This window comes from Rhinolophus hipposideros, assembly GCF_964194185.1.
Source record: "Rhinolophus hipposideros genome assembly, chromosome: 1".
In the NCBI taxonomy this organism is placed as follows: domain Eukaryota; kingdom Metazoa; phylum Chordata; class Mammalia; order Chiroptera; family Rhinolophidae; genus Rhinolophus; species Rhinolophus hipposideros.
Window position 1 is genome coordinate 28,549,009 of NC_138047.1, and position 12,430 is coordinate 28,561,438.

General features: G+C 45.7%; 1 protein-coding gene and 1 pseudogene across 2 annotated transcripts in view; both read left to right on the forward strand.

The window, feature by feature from the left end:
* The window catches only part of LOC308499076 (sorting nexin-9-like), a 52,012-nt pseudogene extending 43,371 nt beyond the window's left edge, over positions 1 to 8,641 (forward strand). Inside the window, exon 4 of the transcript in view lies at positions 8,204 to 8,641. The product of the transcript in view is annotated as a sorting nexin-9-like (transcript). The remainder of the gene's footprint in view (positions 1 to 8,203) is intronic.
* A 254-nt stretch (positions 8,642 to 8,895) lies between these two features.
* Positions 8,896 to 12,430, forward strand: part of CCNY (cyclin Y) — a 188,601-nt gene continuing 185,066 nt past the window's right edge. The window contains exon 1 of the mRNA XM_081048606.1: positions 8,896 to 9,194. Within this exon, the coding sequence (XP_080904732.1) occupies positions 9,041 to 9,194 (154 nt within the window). The 5' untranslated portion in view covers positions 8,896 to 9,040. The remainder of the gene's footprint in view (positions 9,195 to 12,430) is intronic.

Genomic DNA, 12,430 nt, shown 5'->3' on the forward strand with positions numbered 1-12,430 from the left:
AGTGACAGAAAACAAGTCAGGGGCTGCCTGGAGTCGGGGAATATTGACCTGGATGGGCACAAAGGAATTTTGGGGATAATGAAAATGTTCTTTGTCTTGTTGTGGCTGTATGTTAAATTGTTCAACTCATCAAAATGTTTTGATAATGAAAACGGGAGTACTTTGTTTTAGGTAAACTGTACTTCATTAAAATGGATTTTTTTTTTTTAAAAAGGAAGGGAAATAGGCATTACCAATATGATCAGATTTAAACTTTCTTAACAAATTCTGATTCTTCTCTAAGATTGTTCTGGTCAGCTTAACTAAACGGGGATAGCCAAAAATGTCCACTTCCAAATAAAACTTTTGTAGACAATTTGTATTATTTATGCAGCTACCTAATTCTTTACATTTTTATAGTATATTGATATTTAAATTTTAAATCTGTCCCAGGGGTTCTGTGAGTGGGACTGGGGTGATTATAGATGTTCTCATCACAGCCTTCAGAATTAGAATTGTGACAAAATATTCTTTACGAAGACCACTGTTATAGTTCAGTGTTTCTTTTATTCTTCAGACCAACTTCACAATCTTATGGTTTTTTTAGTCGTAAAAATAGTACTTTATAATTAAGAAAAAATTCCTTACTGGTCTTTTGAATTTTTGTGCTGAATAAATGTGTTTCCTGTTAAGCCTCCCTAGACCACTGTAGCCTAAAGTGATGGTTCCCTCTCTCAACTCTTAGACCAATTACTGGGTGTACTACTTATTTGGCAATTGAATTCTTCCATGTTTTCAAACTTTCCAACTGGTTCTTCAAATCCTTGAGCCCACAGTAGGTATCCAAGTGGTTGTTGATTTAATTATTCTGTATTGATTAGTAGAGTTGAGGTATTTATTCAACTACTTCCTTGTATAGGGCTTTCCTTACAAATCGAAATAAGCTCAATGTTTAGTAATTCTGCAGAAATGTAGGTATTCAGATTAGTGTGGATCGATCATACCATTTAATTCACAGAGCTCAGCTGATGTAATTTTCTCGAGAGTGGATGGAGGAGGCATTAGCAGAATAGTCAGAGACCTGGATTCGAGAGTTGGCAGTTACAGGGCTGGATCTGATTTTACAAAGCAAGTACTGGGAGCCTCTCCTCACCTAATTTAGGACAAAGCTCTGAACTCCACATGCTCAGTTCCACTTTCGAAGTGGTGGCTACTTAAAGGAATTGAGCCTGGTTTGCTGGGTTTGAGGTTCACTTTTTTCAGTCTCCCTTTGTACACAATGTATTTAAGTTTTGTCATCTTCAAGTTTAGACCTTTGGGAATACTTTTCAATGGGGAAGACAATGGTCTGCATTTTGGAGATTGATCTTTTAAGATGTTTTCATAACTAAAAGGTACAGGTAGATTCAGCACAATGCTATGCAATTCCCTCTACTCAGTTACTCAAGGTATAGCCCTGTGGAGGGGCAGTGAGGTGGCATGGCCCTCAAAAAGACAGAAACTAAGTTACTGGACAGAAGGTATCTTAGCTTAAGTAGCAGCGTAGCTAATATAATTTTACAGTAGGTTAAATGGAGAATACCATGTTCAGTGCCTAAAGGCAAGAAATTGTACCATTTGATGCCTTTCAGTCTAAGAGCTAGAATTCTGAACAGAATCCAAATTTCCAGGTTGCACTTTTTTGCATTAGAACCACTGCTTCCACGCGTATCCCGGCCTTATAGCGATGGATGAGGTGTCCTCCAACTTGGATTCTCGTCTGTCACGAGCATGGATTCTACTTTACAATATTTGCTTGTTTTAGCAAATCACAATGGTTTAGACTAGGGGAGGGGGAAAAGCATTTGAGGCGAAAGGGTTTAGTCAGACTATTCTTTTTTTGAAGAGAGGAAATAGGAAATGTGTTATTGCTTGTGGAAAAGGTAAAGATTTCCAAAAAAGTGAACAGAGGAAAACAAAACCAACTAAGTTTTTCATTTTGGATATAATCATTGTTAACACAGTCTATTTGTGAAAATCCCTAAAGGCATCTCTTTACATGTATATTCATAAGGATATGCAGTTTTTTGTAAGTAGGATTAGTCTGCTTTTTCTCTCAACTATATTTCATGGCTTTGTATAAGTATAGATGTATACACATCTTTATTCTTATGACTTCATAGAATTCCATTGTATGTAGCAGAATTTACTTAACTAGCCATTACTTCATGGACATTTAGTTTGCATTCAATTTTTCAGTATTACAAATTAAATGGCACTTCTTAGCATATTTTGCCCAAATAATTTAACATCTATAAATATTAATATTCGTTTCAAATACTTTAAAATCAGTTATATAGACTTGTAAGTGAAGAAACATGTTAGTAAGAGTGAAAGTGCTTTTATTTCCTGAGAAGTCCTTTTTTCCCCCAACTCCATTCACACCTTTAGAATATGGAAGGTAGGTGGCCTAAATCCTGTTCCTCTTTTCTATTAGCACTTTATACATAGAAGTGTCCCAAGGCAAAGTTGTGAACTACACATTTTGGGAGCAGGTACAATGAGTCTTCCCTACACTGATCTCACTCTTTTTCACCCTATTACCTGTGCACTTGGTGTCCAGCATTTTCCCAAGTGCCTCAGGCCCTTCACGGCAGCTCCTGGCTGGATACCTTCCCAGAGCAGGTCTTGTTCTCTCATTGCTCCTTTTTCTTTAGCCCCTCAGTTTTATGAGTGAAGATGCTGCCCTGTGGTCTACCATCCCGTTAGGGCCTTGAGAAGTGATCTTTCTGGCTAAAGAGATATACTAGCTGGTACTAATAGCTGGTACTATGCTATTAGAGAACAGGTAACATTTTAATCTGTTATAGGCCTGCTTATCTGCAATTGGGCAGATTTCTGGGCTCACTTATATATATATTTCCAGAGTGATTTGGAAAAAGTGGAACCAGAATGACTGTTTGCAAATCCTTTCTGTAGGTAGTTAATCTTAAGAAGTGTTTTGAAATAAACAATTTTTTTCTTTTGAAAACAAGTGTTACTTTTTTCTCTTAAAGTTCCCAACAGGAAGCTAAACTAAATAATGAATTCTTGACAGAATGTAATTGCTGTTATTTTCTTTAGATGCTATGAAAAGTTATAAGTATGTGCATGTTCTGATAGAATGAATGACAATATTTGAAGTGAACAGCTGGCAGACAGGGTTTCTCTGTACCATTGCCCTCGTACCATTGCCTTTTGGGGCGTATGATTCCTGTTGTGGAGGCTGACCTGTGCACGGTAGAATGTTTAGCATCTCTGGCTTCTAAGCATTAGATGCAGTAGCATCCCCTCTCCAGAAGTGACAATAAAAAAAATGTCTCCTGACATTGGCAAATTGCCCTGGGACTCAGAACCACCGATTTGTACAAACTGGCAAAATCTTTCAGCTGAATGAATATGGGTTATTAGTATGTATGTATTGCATACACATGCATGCACAGACATGCAAAATCCCATACACAGCATTTTTCTTCTGGAGGATTTGGGTGCTTTTAGGTTAAGGAAAAAAAAAAGACATAAAACATGGCAACCTAAGCTATGGAATTGTGACTTCTGCCTCTGAAGTAGATGCCTTAAAGAATTACACTTCCCTTCAATGTTTTTCTTCCTAATGCAGTCAGAGTTAGACTCTCAGAAGCACAACTCCATTTCAAAAGGGCTGCTTTCCTAATTAAAGTCTAGAGAAAGCATTAAGGTAACAAATGCTATTTATTGCCAGCAGATCTCTATGAATATCAAATGCTTCATAATGCAAAGAATGAGGAAACTATTTTCTCAAAAGTTTCTCCATGTAATAAAAGGGAATTATCAGTGAAAACTCAACTTTCCACAGTCATCACTAACACCTCACCCCACTCCACTCCCCAGTTCATTCCCTGTCCTTCTCTTGCTGTACATAAAGGAAGGAAAAATACCAGAAAACTGAGGGGCTAGAAAAAGGAGCATGTTCAAATAGGCCCACCTCTTACTCAGGTATCATACAGTCCTTGGCTGCTTCCTAGGTGTCAGGCCCTGTGGCGAGCATGAGAGGAGTGAGGGAGGCCTGAGTGCCCTTTAGGAGCTTACAGTGTAATACGAACGATAAAATAAATGAATACAACAAAAATAGGAAGAGATAAGTGGTTTTAGATAAAACATCTGTGAGTTTATGATCGCCAGCATGAAGGATTGAGAAAAACCAGTGCTTGTGCTGGGCCTTGAAGGGTAAGTAGGATTAAAAACTTGGTGTTGGGGGCAGGGGAGGAGGAAGAGTGTTTTAGGGGGGAAGGTCACGTGAGTAAAGTGAGAGTGAGTTGTGAGCGGTTCTGATCAGCTGGACAAAGGTGACTTGAATGCCAGGCAGAGCGGCATTCTTAAAACAGTAAGAGACTATTGGCAGTGACAGGCCTGCCCACTGCAGTGGGATCTGCCTGGCTGCTCCTGGGGTCCCCAGGACTATTTGAATGTTGAATTATAGCTGCAGAGTGTTTTGAGTTCCTTGGGGGTTAAAAATGTGAGGCAGAGACAGTAAGTTAACACAAGTCTTTAAGGATCCTCGTTTTACTTTGAAAATGCTGTCGGGTTTTGTCATGTTGGGAACAGGGTCTGAACTGAATCCAGTTAACTAAGGTAAAGGTAGGTGAAGGTACGGATCATGGGAGACATCCAATAAATCCCCTACCAACACCACGAACGCCAGCCATCCTGGACTAGAAAGACTTATTGCTGTGCTGCGAAGAGGATAAGGCGGCAGAAAAAACCTTCCCACCCCTTTCCAAATAGTCAGTGAGGTCATGAAAAGAAAAATTTATTTGAACAGGAAAATCAATTTCCTGGATCTTGAGAATATAGACCAGGGTAGATTGATGGAGTTTCCTCCTCACAGGAACCTTTGGCTTCAGTTTGGGGACTACCGAAGGCATGCTATGTTAAAATAGTGTAGCGGGCATTTAATTCTTTCAATTTCCATGGGGACTAATCTGCCTTTTGGAAGAACTTTCTTTTGCCACCAAAATTCTACCCTGGCTCCAGAGCCTGCCTACTGCATCTTTCTGTTCCAACCTGGATTGTCCTATGAGGAGCCAAGTGAACATGACACTCCACAGTTCTAGGTCAGAGTCTCTATTATCTGGGGGTCAATTAGTGAAAGTTGTCAACATGAATACGTAAATCTCTATCAAAGAATAGTATCAAATACTGGCCAGATCAGGATTAGGTTTGGCTGCATATAACTTGGGAGTTCAAAATAACAGTCACTTACAAAAACGTACTGTGTTTCCCCAAAAGTAAGACCTAACCGGAAAATAAGCCCTAGTATGTTTTTTCAGGAGGACATCCCCTGAACATAAGCCCTAATGTGTCTTTTGGAGCACAAATTAATGTAAGACCCGGTCTTATTTTCGGGGAAACATGGTAGCTTCTCTCATGTAAAAGAAGAGTACGGGGACATTATCTTAGTTCATAGCTTCCATCTTCAAGGTCACCTGGTATTCAAAAATGCATGCTCGAATTCCAGCTGTCATGTCCACATTGCAGGAAGCAGAAAAGAGGAAGCTTCTCCAGAGAGCTTTCCTGGAAGATTCCACTCACATCTAGTTGGCCCAACTTAGCCATGTGGCCAGCTGTTGTCTTTGAGGCAGGCATATTGCTGTTCCTCACAAAATGGAGACCCTGTATTAAGGGAAATGGAGACACCGGGGAGGGAAGCAGCAGCCTCTCCAGTCTGACCTGTGCCTGACCCTGTTAAAATGCCGGAATTTGCCTAATCAAAAGTACCTCTTAGTTCTCAGAGATTACCCGTACACTTACTATTTCTGTTCATGGTGATCAAAGAGGGATAAAGAAGATAGAGTTTGGCAAAAGAGGAATTGGACTTCTTAAGGCTGTTTAGCCTGGGGACACCTGGTGAATTCTCAGTGGTGAGTTAGATAATTCAGTTTCCAAGTGGGCCTGCACCCGGATACCCAGAGACTATGGCTGTCTGCCGCTTCATTATTTACTTATAAACTAAGGTTTTACTCATAGACAGGAAATATGTAGCATAAGTGTTAGGTTCTTTCTTTTCTTTGGAGGGGGGGTAGAAGGGGACCAGGACATTTTTTAAATTGGGGAACAGTGTGTACTTCCAGGACTTTTCCAAGTCAAGTTGTTGTCTTTTCAATCTTAGTTGTGGAGGGTGCAGCTCAGCTCCAGTTCCAGTTGCCATTGTTAGCTGCTGCGCTAGTTGCAGGGGCTGCAGCCCACCTTCCCTTGCGGGAGTTGAGGAGTTCCACCGGCGACCTTGTGGTTGAGAGCCCGCGCTCCAACCAACTGAGCCATCTGGCCACCTGGGAGCTGAGCGGCAGCTCATTGACTTCATTCTAGTTGCGGAGGGTGCAGCTCGTTGGCCCATGTGGGAATCAAACTGGCAGCCCCATTGCCCAGAGCTCACGCTCTAACCAACTGAGCCACCTAAGTGGTAGGTTCTCATCCTCCTTTCCTCATGGCAGTATTTTCCCATTAAACTGGAACATGACCTCAGAATCCTTCTCAACACAGTGTTCCTATCCTAAAGTATCACTGTGTCAAGCAGGAACCATCTTTGCCTGGAGGAGTTGGAAGCGCGCGTGTGTGTGGGGGGGATAAGGGGTGGTGGTGGTGGGGTGGTGGTTGGCACTCAGGTGAATCACTGGTGAAGATTTAGCACTTATCTTTCCTCCCCAGGCCCGTTGACCAAAAGTCTGAATAAGCCCTAAAGGGAATACAGTGGGAATGTCAAACAATAGGTAGGTGTGATGGGAGGTGGCGGGGGAGAGGGCACAGAACAGTCCCTACAGGCCAGTGACTGTCCCATCCTTTGGCAAGAGTGTGTGACTACCCTGAGCTCCAGTCATGTCTTCCCCTGCCTCCAGATGCTATTCCCAGTTAACGCTGCCGGGTGATGGCTCTAGAACAGGAAGAATGAGAGCCATGCTGTCTCTTCAGTGCTGTTTGTTTTCCCATTTTAAGCCCTTCAAAGCCTGTCATTAATTAACTATAAATTTTACGATGAAACAAAATTTAATGTACCTAAGTGAATATGCCATACGCATAGGGTTCAGTATTGGGTTACAAAGCAGCAATCAGGACTGACAGTACAGTAGCCCCTTTCCCAAGTTTCAGCCATTTACCCACATATTGCAGCCCTGAAAATCTGAATAGACACATTCACTGACTTTGTAGTTGTGTCCCAAACTTTCCTGGGAGGCAAGAGGGTCCGCACTGCATTAATAAAAAGTATTACTTTTTCTTGTTGCTATCCCCCCACCTCTTCCCAGCGGTAAGTCTTCAGAACTTCCCTCTTACATTTCCTTTCTCATCTTGTCAGCATCAGCACCTGGCTGCCTTTTTTTTTTTTCCAAGGACACCTGCCACGGTATCCCGACTGGCGTTAATCTAGTTCCCATCGCGAACCTTTTAAAAAATATGGCCCGATAAGTGTATACACATTACCAAGAGGCAGAGGAGCAGCACAAGTCGTAAGAAAAGGCTGGATGTCAAAAATTAAACGAAATCACGTTCATAAAGCCTTTGGCAAGATGTGCACACTGCTGAGGCCAGATAAATATCACTCCCCATACTTTTCATCCCTGTTAGTCCCTGTCGGTCACTAACTAGTGCTGAGGTCTGCAGCAGGCACTTCAATTCTCTGGGCCTCAATTTCTCCCTATTTTAAAAACTAAGAGGGTTGCACCAAGTTTTTTCCGGTTCAGAAACATGTTGTCCCCAGTCTGTCCTCACGACTCCTTCACTGACTACTTGGAAGAGGGTGGGAAGGTTACTTCTGCCACCTGCACTCGTCCCGGGACAGGTAACAACAGGTGAGCGGACGGGGGAAGGCTGGGGTCGGGGCCGGGGACAGGGATGCCAGGCGCTTCCACTTACCTTTGTCTTATGTCCGCGGCCTCAGTTCTGATGGCTTCCCCAGCACCAACCCCAACAGCATTTTAAAAGGAAACAAGGACAGCTGATGTTAAGTGACCTGCCCACCTCTCATTCACCTGCAAGGAACTCAAACCCCTGCAGCGAATTCGACATGAACACAGCCCGGGGCACCCTAAAGATTTATTTCTGGGCTTAACACGAGGTCACTGTCAAGTCCCCCGCAAAGCTCAAGATAGAAGAACTCCCAAATAAAGGTCCGGCGTCCCTTTTAACAGCGTAAAAAGAAAGAAGAGAAAAAAGGCCCCGCATTCCTGTGGCCCAGGAGTGGCCGGCACAGCCCCGGGGACTCCCAGGCCGCACGCCGCCCTCGCGGCCCTGGGGACGCGGCCGCCACGCACCGCTCGTCCCCGCGTCAGGCCGGGGAGGACGGGCATCGGGACGTGGGGCGCCCACGACCGGGTCGCGGCCCCCGAGCCCGCAGGAGGCGCGCCCGCGGCACCGACCCCACACACACGCGCGCGCGCGCGGCGCGGGCCCACGCCTCCCTCCCGGCCGCGATCTGCTTCCAGGGCAGCGGGAAGGGGCGGCGCCGGGGCGGCCACGGGGCGGGGCGGCGACGGGGCGGGGCGGGGCGGCGACGGGGCGGGGCGGGGCGGGGGCCGAGCCAGCTCCGGGCCGCACCGCGCCTCCCCGCGCCGGGCCGAGGGCCGCGCCCGCCCACGCCCGCCCACGCCCGCCGCCCGCGGCCCACGATCGCTAACGCGGACCCGCGTCTCAGCTGCTGAACCGGAACCTCTTGCCGAGGCCGTCGCCGCCGCCGGGCCCGGGCGCCGATCGGGGAGCGCGGGGAGGCGGCCTGCGCGGCGCCCGCCATGGCCGCGGCGGGCTGAGGTCGGCGCGGCGGCTGCAGTCGGCGGACCGGGCGCTCCTCCGCCGCGGACCGGCCCGCCGGGACAGGGCGGCGCGGAGGCCGAGGGATCCGCCCGCCGCGCGCTCGTCGCCGCCCCGCCTGCGGCCCATGGCGAGGCCCCGCCGCCGCCGCCGCTGCTGACCGGCCGGGCCACGCTTCCGTCCGTCCCCGGCGGCGGGCGGGCCTCCGCTCCTCGCCGCGCCGGGCCCCGGGAGCCAGGCGAGCGCCGCCGCGGGCGGGCCGCCCACCATGGGGAACACTACCTCGTGCTGCGTGTCGTCCAGCCCCAAGCTCCGGAGGAATGCCCACTCCCGGCTCGAGTCCTACCGGCCGGACACGGACCTGAGCCGCGAGGACACGGGCTGCAACCTGCAGCACATCAGCGACCGGGAGAACATAGACGGTGAGCGGCGCGCCCGGGAGGGGGACCCGCACCCCGCCCGCGTCCGCGGGCCCCGGGCTGCCCGGTTCTCTGATCCCGGCTCTGGGACCCGGGGCCCGCGACCCGCGCGCTCGGGGCCTCCTGGCCGGTCCCACGAGGGCGCCGGCGGCGACTGTGCCGGCCCGGGCTCGGGCCCCGCGGGCGGAGAGGTGCAGGCGGCCGGGTGACAGGAGCTGGCCCTTGGCAGCCGTTGTCACCAGACGTTAGGGGGCAGCGCTGGGCGGGGGCGGCCCAGAGCCCGGGGTTCCAGGCGCGGTCTGGTCCCCACCAACTTAGGCGCGACAAGGGTGAGCTCGTTCGTCCTTTAAAAGGCGAAGGGAAAGAAAGAACGGACGATGTTTGGCACCACGGGAGTGAATTCCCATCGTGGAGTCACTGTTTCTCCCTCGAGGTGGAGAACAGGGCTGGCCGCTGTCAGCGCCTCGGAAACTCACACATGTACCCCATTGGGCGGTCCTACAGCAGCATTCCCTTTAAAAACTAAAACCAAAACCAAAACCAAAAGGATTTGGGGGCGGATGGGGTGATTGACGGATTGGAATCAAATAGGTTCACCGGCATGGTTACAAAATTTCTTTAGAGTATCGTGAGAATGGTTTGGAAACGGCCTTGGGTTAAGTTGCCCGGGTTTTGCTTGGGGCTGAATTACACTCCTGTGAATTTCTCATTGATCGCAGTGACTTTCTCTTTCGGACTCGTGTTAAGACTGATCACTACACCGAGGAATGTTTATTTTATTGACATCTTTATTAGTACTGTATTATCGATAAACTACGTGGCTTAATATCTTACAGATACTAAGGGTACCTTATGCATCATACTGTAAAATACTGTAGCACCAGGACTGCCTCCTCAAGGGTCAAGAAGCCCTTTTCTGAACAGCCCCCAGACCAAAATACCTAGTCATTAATCATAAACACCACGTATTGCAAGGTCAGGAAGCTCTGTTGAGAAAAGTCTTGTCTTGCAGCAAAAATGTAAGCAAGGACACAGGACCAAAAGTCTTGTAAATATCTTTCCTGCATGGAAAATTATTGAGAGCCTTAAAATGTTATGCTATAAAAACCCCTAGCTTTGTGTGTTTGGGGTCCTTGTTGAAACCCGCTGCGTCGGGCAAATACTCGGACCCCAGCTAGCTGGAAATAAACCTCGCTGTGTGACTTGCATTATCGTGTGACTTCTGTTCGCTTGAGGAGGGGTTGACTCCGGACCCTAACAATACTTAATACAGTTTCTGTAATTTTCCACTAAGAAATTTGAAACACATTTTTATGACACCTTGATTTTTCTTTTTTAACCTAGAAATCTTCTCACAGTTGAGACGATTGGACTAATGTGAAAAAATTTCTTGTATGAATGAATTGACAACTCGGTCATAATTTATTCTTGTCAACTTTAGGATGGAGCATTCCCTCTAGTGTAGAAAGCCAAATTTACACTCTACTGAAGGAAAGGGTTTTCTCAATTGTTGGCCACCTTTAATCTCCCCTTAGTGGTAATGTCATCTCTTTAGGACCAGCAGCTTTATTAAATGAGTATCACATATAAACAGACTAATACATCTGGCTTATAGTAGGTGCTTAGTAAGTTAGGGCTCCACGTGACATTTCTAGTGTTGTTATTTTAAACTTTCATTATATTAACCCACTCATTAGATGTCTTTGAACTACAGCCATACTTTATTTTTAAATTTATTAATTTAAAGGCATCTAGAAGGATTTTAAGACCAGGTATGTCTTGATCACTACTATGGTCCCAAACACCTATCTGAAAGAAGTGTCTAGAATATAATAAAGACTTAATAAGTATTGTATTTTAAAGGAATGAATGAGTGAATGAGTTTATTATAGGAAGCCATTACCCAGTCCTATACAATGTTGATGGGCAAAAACACTTGACACTAATTTCTCCTTTATGTTGTGCAGTAATAATGGATAGAGGCTTTATGTTTTAAATAATGGATTAAAAAATACAAACAGAAGGAAGGTTCACATTTCTTAGAGCCAGGCTGCATACTGTTATTGACCATAGTAGGGAAAAAACAAAGCGATTGTAATCAGCTATTTGTCAGTAAAGCTCAGGAGGATTTTGCCAGAGAAAAATAGAATAGTATTGTGTGTGCTTTCATTTGATAAAATCTAAATTTGGTCGTCATTCACTTTCGAGAAAACATTTGGAAGACCACCAAGTCTTGTGTTGAAGGTTCAGGACAGCGTAAGAGACTAGGTCAGGTTAGGGGGATTTCTAATCCAGGCTGTAGTGTCCTCTCACCCCGGAGCCCCGTTCGGATGATGATGCTACTTTAAACTCAGAAATATTTAAACAATGTTCTTTCTGTTTCCCATGTTGTATAAGTAACACTTCTAGGATTTACCTATCCAGCAGTTCTCAACACTGGTTTCAATTAGCCCAGAAATCCAGGACTGGGCCTTGGCATTAGTGTGTCTCAAGCTCTCCAGATAGTTCTAGAATGCAACCAGAGTTGAGAATTGCTGCTCTTGTTTAGGGGCATTTTCCGTAGAAATTCATTCAGTGCCAGAGGCTGGAGAAGAGAACAGAGAAGTTAAATAGGATGTAGCTGTATATCTATATTTTAACTTTGGAGTTGTATTATTGTTACATGATTAGTAAACATTTTAACACTACATCTCAGTTCTTGATTCAAGGGTGGTATATAACCAAAGCTGAAGTGTTGAAGCACCAACTTTCTGAAAGACATTCCAGACAATTAAGAATGGAAAGGTTCAGAAAAGTTTGTGGGCTTCTGGGCTAGGTTATTTTCTTTAAACCACAGAGAATGAGGAATGTACCCAGGTTTTTCCTGGCCAGACACACAATGGGTACTATTTGTCCCCGGATTTCACTGACTGAGAGGGCAGTTAGGCTTCCATGAGACCTGCCCGCAACTTGCCCTGTCTTTGTACTCAGTGTCCCTTAGTGTTAGGTTATTCATATTTTTGGAATTTATATTAGACTCATCAGCTCCCCAGGTATTATTTCTCATAAAATTATTCTGAGATTGTGAAATAATGAAAACACCTAAGAACAATAATACTAATAATTGCAGCCCTTATACATTGCATACCCTGTGTCAGATGCTGCTCTAAGTGCTTGACGTCTATTCATTCATTTAGTACTTACAGGAACCCTGTGGGTAATATTATTCTTACTTTAAGACAAAGAAATGGGACAGAGAG